This window comes from Typopeltis vanoorti, chromosome 5 (genome assembly GCF_054136105.1).
Source record: "Typopeltis vanoorti isolate ZY-2024b chromosome 5, IOZ_Tvanoo_1.0, whole genome shotgun sequence".
In the NCBI taxonomy this organism is placed as follows: Eukaryota; Metazoa; Arthropoda; class Arachnida; order Uropygi; family Thelyphonidae; genus Typopeltis; species Typopeltis vanoorti.
Genome location: NC_143553.1, coordinates 134513351 through 134529689, shown reverse-complemented (window position 1 = coordinate 134529689; position 16339 = coordinate 134513351). Strand labels below are relative to the sequence as shown.

At 37.5% G+C, this 16339-nt stretch overlaps 1 protein-coding gene across 1 annotated transcript in view; it reads right to left on the bottom strand.

Moving 5' to 3' along the window:
* Positions 1 to 4484: 4484 nt before the first annotated feature.
* LOC150106834 (uncharacterized protein CG3556-like) overlaps positions 4485 to 16339 on the bottom strand; it is a 126214-nt gene continuing 114359 nt past the window's right edge. Inside the window, exon 8 of the mRNA XM_090392745.1 lies at positions 4485 to 4725. Within this exon, the coding sequence (XP_090248871.1) occupies positions 4637 to 4725 (89 nt within the window). The 3' untranslated portion in view covers positions 4485 to 4636. The remainder of the gene's footprint in view (positions 4726 to 16339) is intronic.

Below are 16339 nucleotides of genomic sequence, written 5' to 3'. Positions count from 1 at the left end.
GCTCTCCCTCAATGAGTCTTTGGACTCCCTGGAGGTGTGATATAATAATAACAAACGTTGAGTTAGCATGTCTCATACCAGGTAGAAGGGTTTTTCTTCCCATAAATTTGGATTTCAATTATTTCAGCAAGCCTTTTTAGTTCCAAATGTTAATATATATTTAAATAACTGAAATTTGTGGATTTCGCGAACTTCTAGTTACTAATGATCTCATGGTACTGTCTACTGCACTCATTTTCATTCCATTAAAGACTTTCATAAATCTTTGTGTAGAAACCGATAGAAATAAAATAATTAAACTTATTGAATTTTTAAATTATTACGCATTTATTTATTTTTTGAATAAGATTTCTTTCCTTGAGGTCTCCATCTACTGAAAACATACACTGGTGTCCAAACCCAAATGACGAACTACATTTTTACCTGTATCTGAAAATATTTTCATGATTACAGCCAAACGTGGGCATAAATTTATTGCCAGCATATTAATAAATTATATTACACAAAAATGTGTTATAAACTTCGTACAAATTAAATTGCAATACATTATTGGCAAAACTTACAAATTTCATAAGGACATAATTAAGGAATTAATGTACAGTGCTTACAGAAAACTATGCAAAAACACGTTTCAGTATGGAACATGTTTGCTCCTAACTGCGATGCAGCTCTCACAACCTCGTACCATGCTTAGCACCAAAGTGATTCAGGAGTTCTTGAAGCAAACTGGCCCACACCTCCTGCAGAGCAAGGATAGTTTGTTTGTTTGTTCGATTAAATTAATATCCTCGGTCTCCAGAAATGTGTCCACTGCTCATGTACGATGTGGTGTGGAATTGTCTTCCATAAAAATGAATTCATCGCCTACAGCACTGCGTAACAATCAAACATGACATCGATAGAACCTTCGTTGCAATATCGTTCATCAGTCATAGTCCTTTTTTTCCAGCACTTGTAGTTCAGTGCGTCCATTAAGTATAATGGCTCCCCACACCATGACCCCAACACCACCGTATCTATCCCTTTCAAGAACATTCTCGAGATGGTAAGCAGTACCACTTTCAAGAATAAGGAAAGACTAAAACGACTTTAATCTGCAAAGAGTGCATTAGCCGATTGGTGTCTTGTACAATTTTTATGGATACAACACCAATGAAAATATGATCTACAATGATCAGGGATAAAGGAATGGAGACTACAGGCCTTCGGCGCATAGGCCTACTTGTCGCAGATATCTTGGTACAGTTTGTCGAGATATCTGCATACCTTCACTTGAATGGAGTCGACTTGCAAGCTGACCTGCCATGGTCCATCGATGACATTTTGCTGTTATAACCAAAAATAGGTCTTCATGCTCTGTCGTAGAGTGAGGGAAACTGCTTAGTAAACGTCTGGAACATATTCCATCGGTTTGAAAAGGTGTCCAGAGCCTCTATACAACAGTGTGTGTGAGATTTCAAACTTTCTGGCAATATCAGTAATTCTGGCCTTCTTCAAGCTTTCCAATAATTCTTCCCTGTGTGAAATCATCTAGATGATGTCTGTGAGACATTACAAATCATTCAAGATTGCAACTTTATTCCTTCAAGCAAAGATCTTCCTTCAAACACACCACATGACCTCTTTGCGCACGATTCGAAAATTTGAACCTGTACTCGCTTTCCACTCAAAATCATAAGCTATAGAAATTACCACAAGCTGATTCATGTGAATTTGCTTGTAATCTTTAGAAATAGTGTTCGTCCTTAAGTTTTGGATAGCAGTGTAAAACACAATAAATAACAATAACGGATTTCGTTAATAATAATAAGTGCAGACGCTAGTGAAAGAAAACTAATGTAAACTGAAATATAAAGTTTTAAATTCTTTTCTTAATTTTTGTTACTGAAAATCGCTTTTATTTATTTATTTTTTCATAGTAAAATATTTCTATATTCTTCCTTTTTTGAGTTTTGGAGTTCACCATGGAGTTCTAATTTTTCTAACCATGCAAACAACCTCACCAAATGCCTGGTTGACTGAATCAGTCAATGTTTTTTTCACTTTTGACAGTGGGTCACCATAGGTTGGTTTTGTTTTGAATCTCTGTTTCCCTTCAGTAAAATTTGTGTGTTGCTATCTACAGTTCACCACTAAACCATCTTAATTTTGATTCTTTTTAAAGCTTTCATAGATAATTTTCTTTGGAATATGATACTCATGGTTTATATATATATATATATATATATATATATATATATATATATATATATATATATATATATATATATATATATATATATATATATTCACCCAGAATTGTTTCAAAATTCACTGCCAGAGGCGCTGTACCAAATGTAAATATAGTAATTTTTCTATGCGTGTAAGGAGAAAAGTGACACAAACAACACATTTTTATTCACTTCCAATGGCAGAACTTCAATCTTAATTTTTGTTACTAAAAATCGCTTTTATTTATTTTTTTTTTCATAGTAAAATATTTCTATATTCTTCCTTTTTTGATTTTTGGGGTTCACCACAGAGTTCTAATTTTTCTAACCATGCAAACAACCTCACCAAATGCCTGGTTGACTGAATCAGTCAATGTTTTTTTCCATTTTGACAGTGGGTCACCATAGGTTGGTTTTTGTTTTGAATCTCTGTTTCCCTTCAGTAAAATTTGTGTGTTGCTATCTACAGTTCACCACTAAACCATCTTAATTTTGATTCTTTTTAAAGCTTTCATAGATAATTTTCTTTGGAATATGATATTCATGGTTTATATATATATATTTATTCACTGCCAGAGGTGCTGTATGCTGTACCAAATGTAAATATAGTAATTTTTCTATGTGTGTAAGGAGAAAAGTGACACAAACAACACATTTTTATTCACTTCCAATGGCAGAACGCAGCTGGTCAGAATTTATGTATTACACATGTTTTGAGTTACACCGTTTTTCAGAGATGGCAAATTATTAGGATATATCTAGATAAACCCAGTCTTTGAGAAATACCCAGAGCCAGAAGTCACAGGGAGACAGAACAGGTGAACAGGGCAGCCATGCAGTGAGAAACACACAGGAGGGGCTTCATTCTGCATGAAAATGACTGAATTCATGTTTCTGGGGCACAACAAAATTGTTTATCATATCGTGATACTGCTTGACAGTAACTCAGCAAGTCACAGGACCTGAATCGCAAATGTCTTCAAAGAGGAATAATCCAATGATAAACGAAACTATTATTATTATTAACCAAGACATCATGGAGTCAAAGACTCATCTGGGAGGTCCTTTTATCATACATGGCTCACTGAAATGTTCTGCAGACACCACACTCTTAGGCCAGGTATTTTAATCATTCACAACTCTGCATGAAAAAACCTGCTTCTCACCCAACCCCCCATCTTATACAGTTTCCAGGGATGACCTCTGGTTCTCTCCTGATCTCCCACTTTTTCTGTAGAACCACTCCAACATTGATCCTATAACAATCCCTATCATATCTCTCATCTTCCTCCTGTCCGCCAGCCTCTGCATGCAAATTGCATCTTCTCAATCTTTCCTCATAGCCAATATTCCAGAGGTTAGAAACTACCTTAGTCAGTCGCCTCTGGAACTTTTCCAACATCTCTTCGTCCTTCTGAAAACCAGGTACACCAGACAGTATTTTGGGTGAATGTAAAGAAATTTGTTGGATTGCATGCAGATTTTGTATAGCCCATACCTAGTAAATGCAGGTATTCACAGCTCCATTCAGTGAAAGTGAGCCTCATCTCCTCACAAAATCCCACGGCCACACAGTGTCCAGTTCCACTCGAGCATGAAATGTTAAAGTGAATGTCAGTCGACTTTCAAAGTCCTGCTGGCACAACTCCTGTGTCAGGGTTATCTTGAATGAGTAGAAATCCAGAATATTCCATAGGATTTTCCAGACAGTTGTGTAAGGCATATTCATGTGTCTTGATACAGAACCATAAAAATAAAGTACATAAAATATGAGAATATTGAGAATTCATATATTGCATTGCAGTAATAAGCAGATAAAATAGCACATAATGCATTATGTGCTATTTTATCTGGTTTAACATTAAGATTGTGAATGAAATGGTGAAATAATTGACTAAATAACATATTATTGATTAGGACCTCCATGGTGTTGTGTGACTTCATGGATAGACAAGTCTGACAACACAAAGTCTCTCATACTCACCTTAAAATTGTTCATTATTCGTGCTCACACCATCCTTTACCCATATTACCATATAATAGATCTCTCCAGTGTCAATTCTATAACTACTTTATTTTTTAGGCCATCCTTTTCATCTTCTATCCATCAAACTCTGCATGCTACTTCTCTTAAGTCTATCCTCATAACATTGTACAGTACATTGTAAAGAAATGTAAATACTTACAATAAATGTTAAATAAGTACATTGGATTTTTACGTAATGTATCCATCTTAGTGTGCTTGCATGTTACATTTGGTCATTTTCTTCAAAATAATCATTCATTCATTTATTCAGTTTATTACAGTATCTTACTTTTTATAAAGTGTAGTACATAAAATTTCAACTCCAGCAAAAAGAGCACAAGTTTTCTAAATTTTAAAGAGGAATTTTTGCCCATTGTTTTAAACTATATCTATTAACATATCAGAGATGATCCATTGTACCTGAGTCTGATAGAGATTTATACCAAAAGATAATGTGATCATTATTTTTGGGTATCAGTTGAGAAACACCTGTAAAGTAACCAAATATAAAATTAAACATTTTGGTTGTAATGCTGTATTAATATCTGTGGAGATTTTAAATATAAACTGCTCAAATTTAAAATACAAAATATAGCTGTATCCAGAATTATATACAATGATACACTGACATATGCAATTTTACAGTTTTGCTTTGCTTTTTGCTGTTTTGTGTAGTTTGCTATACATTATTGTTTTCTGGTTCATTCGCTTGTCTCAAACATATACACTTAAAAAAAATGGTATGCTTTGGAATTCAAATTCACGCTCAGTGTGATACCTTCACCAAAGATCAATCCAGCGATCTGTGTGTGTGCGTGCGCATGTGCATGCACGCACGCACACATATGCTTGCTTTCTTCTTATTGTTATTATCATGTGACATCTCAAGGAATCCAAAGACTCATCATGGGAGGCTACTTCACTACTAAATCTTTCAACTACATGACACTACCACCATCAACACAGCATCACTCACTGCCCACCACTAGTATATATATTGTGAGAGCGTATGTGTTCTCATGGCCGATTTGCTGGTATTGGAATGAAAACCGGAGTCTCTGGGAGAAAAAATTCTGCTACCTCTGAATGAGATCATCTAACTTTTCAAATGAAAAAGCCCATATAAATATTTCTATCATCATTATAAGAATCGAACTTAGTTCTTTCCAGTTGAAGGGTGCAACGTACTGTCATTCTTCCAATTGAACTACGGAGGCACCAGAAAAAGTCAGCGACTAGAATTGAACCAAGGTCATTCTTCAGGGAGCCTAGCACTGAGAGTGCAAATGCCACTTCCACTGAGCTATACGGGTTTTGATTTAAATATGCATTCCTTCTAATTTAGACTAGTCCTGATTCATTATCAAGATACATAATATCAAAGAAAATGGAAGGCTAAAGTGATCCTAATGGAGGATTTTATTTATGCAAATTTTTTTTAATACCAGTCCTACACATGAGAGGTCACAAACTATAACACAAGAGTGCTGTATGTAACAAAATAATTACCAAGAAGGTATGTTTTGTGAAAATTTTGTGAATCCATACCAGGACAGGTTTTATCATTAGGTGAACCTAGGCAATCGCCTAGCGGTGCTAAGACTTCAGGGCACCAGATTTTGCTTCATAGTTCGGGGAAAAATTACAACCTTCGAAAAAAATTAGTAAAACCTTGATTAATAATAAAAAAATGAAATAAGTCAAGCCGTCCTAGTGCTCGCTGATGAGCCTACATTATTTTCACCTTTCTCTATTTCTTCCACTCCCCTGCTCTTTGTATACTTAACCTCAAGTGCAGAGATTTTTCCTCCTGGAAAATAAATAACATTAAAAAAATAATTTTTTTTAATGCTCATAATGATATTATTTTTATAAATATCCACATGTGTAGGTGTACGTGTGCTTGTGTGAATATGACAAAATATATATAGAGAGAGACAATGTATAGGGGCACCTAAATTTTCTTTGCCTAGGGGCATCAGATACCCTCACACCGGCCATGGGTCATACAGTATTCAATGGAGAAAACAGGATGAGCAAGATTGTTCTAAAGAATAGAAATAGATGAGATGAAACAAGAGGAAGAGCATTTGGTTTGGCAAATATGTAGCTCAATTGTGTACAGATGGCAACTTGCAGCTACTCTTGCTTTTGTATATTTAGAGGAAAGTGGAAGAATGATGGTGTCTCTTTTGGAACAACAAAAATACCTGGCAAAAACAGAATGTCTATGAGAAAGTCACTGGATTGAGTCTGTGCACACTACCATCTGCTCTCTATTAAGCAGATGTCATCCTCTGGATAGCATTGAGCATTATTAGGGAGGTTTTTCATATGCTATCCTTTGAGAACAGTATTCTAAGACTTTGGGAATTATACAGTGTTATGAGGTGTACTGGTATGAATTAGTAATGCCTTGAACCAAAGTTTATTATTATTTTCCTAAGATCCCCATGGAGTCAAGGACTCATCTAGGAGGTCCTTTTATTATACCCACAGTTCATCATACTGCACCTTAAACACACACTCAAATTCTCTGCAGACACCATCCTCCCAGGCAAGGTATTCCAATCATTCAGAACTCTGCATGCAAGAAACCTACTTCTCACACCCTCCTTATATAGCTTCCAGGATGACCTCTGGTTCTCCCATGAAATCTCACCATATTCTGTAAAATCTCTTCTTACCAACTCGTAGGTCTCTGTCATACACCCCTCTTCCTCCTATCCACTGGAATCTGTAAATTGCATCTTCTCAACCTTTCCTCATATTCAACATTCCAGAGATCACTGACTAAGATAATTTCTAAAGTCTTAGAAATTATCTTAGTCAGTTGTCTCTGGACCCTTTCCAACATCTCTCCATCCTTCTGGAAACCAGGTGATCAAATTTGTGCACAGTAATCCATGTGTAACCTAATCAGAGCCTTATACAATGGAACAAGAATCTCCTTATTTCTACAACTCAGTGTTTTTTGCATCATTTCCAGAATTTTGAAAATGTGTCCCCTAAATTTCATATCCTTATCGACTATCACCCCAAGATCTCTTATTTCCTCCACCTCCAACAATATATCCACCAAGCATAAATTCTACATCCTATCATTATCTTGAGATGCTGAGAAGGCTATAGATGTGATGCATTTGTGTCAGGAAATGTAAGTCAGCCCGAAAAGAGACATCTGATTTTGAATGGTGATGTGAGTATTATTAAAGGCAAGGAATAGTTAGACTGAGTTGGGTTGTTTGGAACTACAGTCAAAACAAATAAGGCTGTTAGGTCAATATATTGTGTTTGTTCCTCTGGCCTGTTGTGCCTATTCAACAGTATGCAAAAACTTGAGTTTATAGAAGGAAAATACTGCCATCTCCATATGAAGCCAATTAACTTATCTTCAATGGAAAAACTCATAGAGAAGTTCCTTATAGGATTCAAATCTAGGTCTTTAAAACCAAACAAAAGCCCTGGATCATCAAATGTGCATAAGGGAAACTGAGGTGAGATCTGTGTAGAAAATTTTTTCAAATGGTTATAAGTTAAATTAAACTTGCCAAGAAATTATATTGAAAGTTTATTTTTCACTTGGTTAGAGTATAATAAATTTAGTTTAATCCTTTATCCAAGTGTGAGCAAACAAAGTTTGTGCCTGAAAGTATCTTCAGGACTGGGTTAAGGTGGTACATCCTTAACCCAGTCCTGAAGATACTTTCAGGTGCAAACTTTGTTTGCTCACACTTGGATAAAGGATTAAACTAAATTTATTATACTCTAACCAAGTGAAAAATAAACTTTCAACATCTTTCTCTAAATCCAGAGTAAATTATTAAAAAACGGTGGCACACCAATTGGCAATTCCTATAGGTAGAGATGACCTGCTAATGCTTCAGCCTGATATCTACACTTGGGCCTGGCTCCCACTGAAGAGACCCGTTTTCAGCGGCCCCGAGAGAAAGCTCCATGTTCCAGTCTTCTTTTGGATTCCAGTTACCAGATCCCGAGAGAGAGAGCTCCTACTCCAGTATTGTTTGGTAAGAACCCTTCTAGTTTTTTCTTTTGTTGGTTTTTATTTTTTGCGGCCTCGTTCCAATCGGTGCAGGTCCGTTTTAGGGTATTTCCTTTCGGGGACTGAAATTTGCTTTTAAACAATGTCGAAAGAATTCGACAATGTCGACATTGTTTAAAAGCAAATTTGCTTTTAAACAATGTCGAAATTCTTGCCAAGAGTTCGTACTCTCGGGATCGAAATTGACCCAAACATCGACAAAGCGACGTTTGTGAGCGCTCTTCTCAAAGTCGTCAAAGCAGAAAGTATTTACGGGCTTACCCCTTATGGGGAGGGGGGGGAGTAGATTCCAAATAGTAACAAACAACATAGAAACAAGAGAAATGCTCCTTAAAGGCGTAGAATGTGAAGGGAAAAAATACCTACCCTTCCTAGTCGGGAGTATTTTAAAATCCGTAAAAATTGACAGGTTTCCACTCGAATATCTAGAGAAAGGGGAGGAAATCATTAAAACCATTTTCTTCAAGTGGGGGACTGTCCGAAACGTAACAATCGGACAAGACGCGGATATCCCAGAGTGGAAATCAGGGGAAGTGAGCATTTCAATCGAGATGAAAACCGAGGTTCCCAACTTGATTTTTTTAGGCTCAGCAAGAGTAATAGTCAATTATCCAGGCGTAAGAAAACAATGTTTTCGGTGCACCGCTTTGGGTCACCTTAGCGCTCACTGCCCGAAAAACAACACATGCCGCAACTGCTTATCGACAGAACACACATTGAATCAATGTGAGTCACCATGCCGTAAATGTGGGAACACATCCCATAAAATAGACATTTGTCCTAATAGGACCCTTGCAGAAAGAGCAGGAGGCGCCATAACACCTGCGGCAGTAGCCATTCCTAAGCTCACAACACAGGACTCTCGAGCTACCGGCCAAACAGTAAACGAACCACAAACAACTGAACCAGAAGAGTTTCCAACCGCCAGCTATCGCAACGACTACATTAGGAAATCGGGCAATAACTGGGAGGAACGCAGAAGGGAGAATTAGGAAGAAAAAGAAACAGAACACTAAGAAATCGGAAGGCAACAATGACAGCACAGAAACAGGAAATGGAAATCAACACCAGTACAACTAAACGACCCATCACGCCGGAAGAAGAAGGAGAAATGAAACGAAATAAACAGGACACTGAAAGCCAAAAAGAAGCCTCAAGTTCAGATGAGGATGAGGAAGGAAATGAGATAATGTCGCGAAACAAAACAGAAAATGAGGAAGAAACCTCATCAGAAGAAGAAGACAGAGAGCAAGGAAACAATCCAGAAACTAAGGAAGGAACAGACTTTGTTAAAAGCAATACTCCAAACGGCTCTGTCATTCTGAAGAACTTTAAAGGATCTCCTAAAACGACAGAAAAACTATTTCAGATAATGACCACAAAAGGAGAGCCAACTTTCTTGTTCTTTAAAAGGAGCAATAGACTCATATGGGGAGAACTCTATGTAAAGGATATAGCCAAGGTCGAGCCCCAGCAACTGGACGGTCACCTGGACTTAACAGAGGAAGAAAAACAACACCTATGCGACACATTGAAGTCGCTGACACGAGTAGATCTGGAAAAGAGATACCCAGGGATAATGAAGGAATTTGAAAAAAGAACTTTACCAGTAGATACAAACACCGGTTCTTCTCACCCCATTACAAAACCGGTAAAAAGAAAAGAACCCCTATATGAATATTCGAATGTAACAAAACGAATCCTATTCTATCTTAGGAATAAACCCGAGATAAAAAACAAAGTCCACACAGCTGTACAGGAAAAGGGAGACGTGGCCTTGCAATGTGAAGGTAAGCTAGAGAGTCTTAGAATATGGCTGAAGTTTGGAAAAGTCACTTACGACCGAGCGGAATGGAATGAATGCTTGAAGAGAATATGGCAACTTAATGATGAAGAGTCAGTACACGTACTCACAGTGATGGAAAACGTGATAAAAGACTATGAGGAAGCGGTAAGAGATAGCAGGGCAAATATGACTTAAAAAAAAAAAAAGCCCCTTCTAAGTTTCTTGGTTCTGTTTCTGTATGTTCACGCTTAATCCACATAGGAGGGGGCAGACCTGAGAACCCGAGCGGCGAAGGCTTACAGCGAGGCGGTGCAGCTCCTTGCGGGCTGCATCACTCGGGCCAGGCTCTTCCCCCGTTCTTGCAGTACTTTTCTGTTAATTCACCGACTTTTGTTGTTTCTGTTTATGTGTGTCCTAGTTCTTTTGATTTTCAATTTATGTGTGTCTTCCTGCATTTGTTTTTTTTTTCACTTCTTTCATCTGCCAGACATCTGAAGAGGTGGCTGGCCGGAGAACGCGGAGGAGAACGGATGGAGGGAGATAATGTCGGAGATCTGCTTGGTGTTGGCATTTAAGTCAGGCCAAGTAGATCGACTGAGGCCTCCTTTAACTATCTACTACTATCCACTCTATCTTTCCTCTCCTCTCTCACTATCAAGCTGACTCTCAGCACAACTTTTTTTTAAATCTAAAGAGGCCAGTGATAGTGATGAAAGGCATGAACTCCCATTCTACCTCAATAAAGGTCGAAACTAGTCTGGGTAGTGGCCCTTCCCTTAATGCATAACATTAGACATATCCGCAAGGAGATGTGTTTTGCATTATAGGAGATACTGAGATAGGAGTGTTGGTAACTTGCTCCACCTTTGCAACGAGTTGCCCTGGTGTTGTACCACCTTAACCCAGTCCTGAAGATACTTTCATGCGCAAACTTTGTTTGCTCACACTTGGATAAAGGATTAAATTAAATTTATTATAAGAAATTATATTGTTTAATCCTTTATCCAAGTGTAAGCAAACAAAGTTTGTGGGTGAAGTATTTTCATGAGCAGGCCACTTGTATATAGAGGTTAATGACTTCACATTAATTGCATTAGTGTCTCAGAATGCAAAGCACATACCCTTTCAGGTGTATATAATGCTGTGCATTATGGGAAGTCACTACACAGACCAGTTTCAACCTTTATTGAGGTCTCATCAGTGGGAGTCAGATCCAGAAGAGATACCAAGGATGAAGTAATGCAGAAGTCATATATTTCACATATATACAAGTAGTGAAAAGACACCGTAGGTGTCTTACCTATAAGGGGAGACACCTACTGTGTTATATACATATGAGACACACCGTTATGTGCATAATATGAGGGTGGTCTGAAAAGTTCTTGGCCTAACAATGAAACGATGAATTTATAATTCATTTTTTCATTGTATGGTAAGCTGAAACTGAAGCTTTGCAGATAGCTGAACACATTAGCCCTCCTAAAACACTTCTGGAATAATAATATCATCCCAAATTGTGTTAATTTAAAGCACTGCTTCTAATCCCAAAAGGCTCTCCACATATACAGATGCACTAGCTTCACTCTTCTACCTGAACAAATTGCTGCTCTACTACCTGACACCAATGAAGCTATCTGCACACTAGAAGAGGAGTTCATTGCTTTACTGTTCGCTAACCTTTGGATGATCCTTACAGATGTCTCCAACACTTCAGCGGCCAAAAAAATTTCAGAAAATAAAGTGCTGGTACCTCAACAAGTTTGCCAGCCTATTATTATTATTATGTTACACTTCTAAGGAGTTCAAGGACTAACTGCAGAAGGGCACCATGCTCTGCTATATGCAACCATCATCTCCTTTACTTAATCCACCATTTACAACAATGACACTACTACCACCAATAACAGTTTTTTTTTTTTTTTTTTTTAATATTACCACACAAAAAATGTCAGAAGACCTATATGCAGATTAGTGCTGTGTCTGGGTAAAAGGATAAGTAGAAAGGAGGAATCTGTTCATTTTGTGAGTTTTGAAATGGACTGTAAAAGGATGTTGGTTAGCAGTTGCTCTTGTTCTAATGAGTTGGAGGAGAATGGAGGAATAATAGTGGCAAATTCAGCAGAGCATTTTCCACGAAAGTATCTGTGGAAAAGCCATAGGGTAGAAACTGAACGTCTCCGAGAGAGAGATTATTGAAGTGGGTATGTGAAAGAAGGATCATTAATTAGCCAGAATGCCCTTTCCTGGATAGAATCGAGCAATTTTAAACAGGATTTTGGCTAACCACCCACTGAAATATGGAAGCAATATTCCATGGCTGGATGAATTTGGGATTTGTATACAGTTAGCAACTGTGAAGGTGTGAAGCAGGGTATCTGGAGAGTTCAAGAAAAAATAGTTAATCAAAAGCGAATTCATCGAAAAGGCAATTAATCGAATGAACAATTCATCGAACGACAATTCGTCGAAAATGCAATTCTTAGAAAAAATAATTCACCGAAAATTTTAACTTTTCGAAAATGTTATGATCAAAGTGATCCACTTAGAACAAAAACTGAACCCTGCAGAGTGAGATAGCAATGCTACTTTGATATGGAATAATTATAGAACAATATGATTTCTTATTGTCTTTCTTGTCCGATAACTGTTTCATGTCTGTTCATGGGACTAATTTGCATGTTTCCGGGAGGAAAAGCCCAGCCTACGCAGGCTCCATTATTATTATTGTTACTCGTAGTAATATGCGACTTCAATATAGCAATTATTATGGGATGAATTTCACTCAGATTCGCTATTACAAGAAAATGTCGAACCAGTGTTCGACATTTTCTTGTAATAGCTATATTCAGGACAACAAAGAAATAACGTGTCCAAATTATGTATTACAATAATTCTCTGATTTAGTGGAATTAGTAGAAGTTGTTGGTACAAGAAGAGTACCGACACAGTGGCATAGCCAGGGCTTTTGCCGCCCGGGGTGGTCCCCGAGTTTGTCGTCCTTCTCAATACACACCAAAAATGTCAAAAAAACGTATAGTATTTCTGACAATCTGAGGCTTAGTCACCGTCATCACCACTGGTCAGACTGGCCGGCGTTTTCGACGCAGCTCCCTAATCGCCATAAACTCCCAAACGTGCAACAGTATGATAGATTTGAGGGGGATAGTAAATCCCGTATTATTTTACAGCCGGGTACGAAACTGGGAGATCGAAATCTAAGAGTTTCATGCCGAAGAACTATCGGCGAGTCCAAGCGTAAGTCATCACTTGGGTAGTACAACACTATGGCAACTCGTGTCAAAGGTGGAGCAAGCTCTGTCACTATCCTTAATATTTTCTCATAATGTAAAACGCAGCTCCTAGAAGATGTATTACTGCTTTACATTATGAGGAGAGGTCACTACCCATACTGGTTTCGACCCTTATTGAGGTCTCATCAGTGAGCAGGTAGAATGGGAGTTCATGTCTTTCATCATCGGCGTGTCAAAGGTGGAGCAAGCTTCGTCACTAATACATCTCCTAGGAGCTGCGTTTTACATTATGAGAAAATATTAAAGATAGTGACGGAGCTTGCTCCACCTCTGACACGAGTTTAGTGTTGTACTACCCAAGCGATGACTTACGCTTGGACTCGCCGATAGTTCTTCGGCATGAAACTCTTAGATTTCGATCTCCGAGTTTTGTACCCGGCTGTAAAATAATACGGGATTTACTATCCCCTCAACTTAATTTATGTTGCCGGAAAAATAGCCTCTTGGCTCTTTATAGTATGATAGATTTGTTTAAATCTAGACTCTAGACCAGGGATGGGCACTTTTTTAAGTGTGCGTGCCAAAATCGCCAAATCGTTGATACAAAATTTTCTCAAGTGCCAACTGAAATTATGGGGAACATATTATTATTTGGTGTCTTTTAAGTATTGGGAAGATCTTTTCAAATAATGAAAAATCACAGTAGAATGGTAAAATCAAAGAATATTGTAAGAGTGATTATTGTAAGTCATGTAAGATTGAATGAATGTAGAAATTAGTGACGGAATTTTTATTTAAAAGTCCTTCTACCCTGTTGATAGCGTGAATATTTTTTATTTGCATTTAAGTGTAATTCAAGCTGCCATATAAAGCCGCACTTTTTAAAGACGAAATTTTTAACATCGCCAAGAGTAAACAATAATTCTGAATTTTTTTTTTTATAAAGATCAATCAGACATAAGTTTTTTCAAGTTTTTCCAATATATTACAGTGCACAATCTCATAATCGTTTTATTTGACTAAAGCACAGTAAAAGAAAATAAAATTAAAGATATAATTTTATTACTTCTTAATCCCTTACGAGTAATGCATAAAAATTACAGACAAAATAAATTGTTATTTTACCTACACCATATATTAAATAGAATATATAAATTAAATCTTTACCATTTTTAGCAGAAAACATCAAATCAAAACTATAAATAAAAAAAAAAAAAAAAAAAGAAAAATAATGGACATTTTGTTTATTTAGCATCACTAATGCCTAGGGTGACCATACGTATCGTTTGGTCACCCTACGGTCCAACGGGACAGTATCATTTTTTTTTTTTCATATTTCCCGGCCGTCCCGTCGTTTTAACAAAAATGTCAGTTTTGTCCAGTTTTTAATAAAAACTATAAATATACTTTAATATTGGTCAATCGTAAATTATTATTCATAACCTATAATCGTATATCAATATCAAGGATATCAGTAATTTGTATAACCATGGAATCGCAGAACGTCTCAGACGCGGCGTCTGTTCTGCTGTAGCATAGCTTTTGTTTTGCCTGTATGCTAACCGGTGACTTTGTTATTCAATGCTAGTGGTTTAAATTTCATATTTTTTTAAAGGTTTTAAGCAGAAGCGGCGCTAGGGTCTTTGGCGCCCGCATGCAATTTCTATCTAAGCGCCCCTGTAACGATCCGGGCGTGTGTAGTTCTGCAGGCACGAAGGGGGGTCTCCCGGACGGCAGCGCCCCCTTCGTAGCGGCGCCCACATGCACCGCATGCTCTGAATGCCCCACTTCCTCCGGCTCTGGTTTTAAGTCTTAATTTTTAAAGCTTTAAGTCTCTCCTTGCAATGTCAAAGAGGCGAAACTGCAGTTTTAAAGACGATCCCCAGAAAGAATTGAAATTTATTAAACTGGACAAGCTGTGCAGTGATAGAACAAAAGCAGTATGCCAATATTGTAATGTCCATTTTTCCATTTCTCATGGAGGCAGAAGCAACATCAAACAACATCCACGTAGCCAGAAACATAAGGATGCTGAAAAGACTCTGGCTTCAGCTAAAAACATCAGCTCATTCATGGTGAGACATGATAGTGAAAGCAATAAAATTGCAGGAAGTGAAGCTCTTATTGCTTATTATACTGTGCGTCAAGGCCAAAGTTTTTGAGCAAATGATTGCTTGTTGACATTGATAAACGTTTTATCACCATACATATTAGGTGACGTAATAGAGGATTTGAATACAACAAAAAGCATTATAGTCAGTTTAGATGCATCAAACAAAAAAAGACCATTGACCATTGACGTTACTGACAGGATGGGTGAAGCACAAGTGCTTTTCATATTCCCCTTTATCTGTAATGAGAGTTATTTGGGAATGGGAGATTTGTGAGCAATTAAGCTCGCCCTCTGAGGGCAGTAGTGTTAGCTATGATCAGTTGAGAGAAGAATAGCCTTCGGTCTTTTGTGTTTGTAGTAATCAGTGTCATTGTAATTGACAGCTTGCACGATTAGTGGGTTTGAATGTGAACTTGACTTCACGAAGAATTTTTCTGCAAGATCACGAAGAAGAGAGATGTATGGAGTGCCGGTTTCTCGGTGAATTTCTGATGAACCACGGTGCATCCAGGATTATCCTAAGGCATTTGTTTTGGATTCTCTGTAATTTTGAAATGTTTGATCTTGAAGTGTGACTCCATGCTGGTGAGGCGTAGGTAATGACTGGATGTATTACCATCCAGTAAAGAAGCAATTTATTATGTAGGTTCAATTTGCTTCTGCGGTTGATCAATGGGTAGAGCTGAGCTATGACTTTGGAAGATTTGGAGCAAACGAGATTGATGTGTTTGTTGAAAAGGAGTTTCTTATCCATCAATACCCCAAGATATTTGGTCTCTGAATGCCATGGGATCTTTTGACCAGAGAGCAGGATGTCTTCTTTGTTGCAGATCTTTCTTCTTGAAAACATCATGGCTGAGCTTTTGAGGGGGTTTACTTGAATTCTCCAG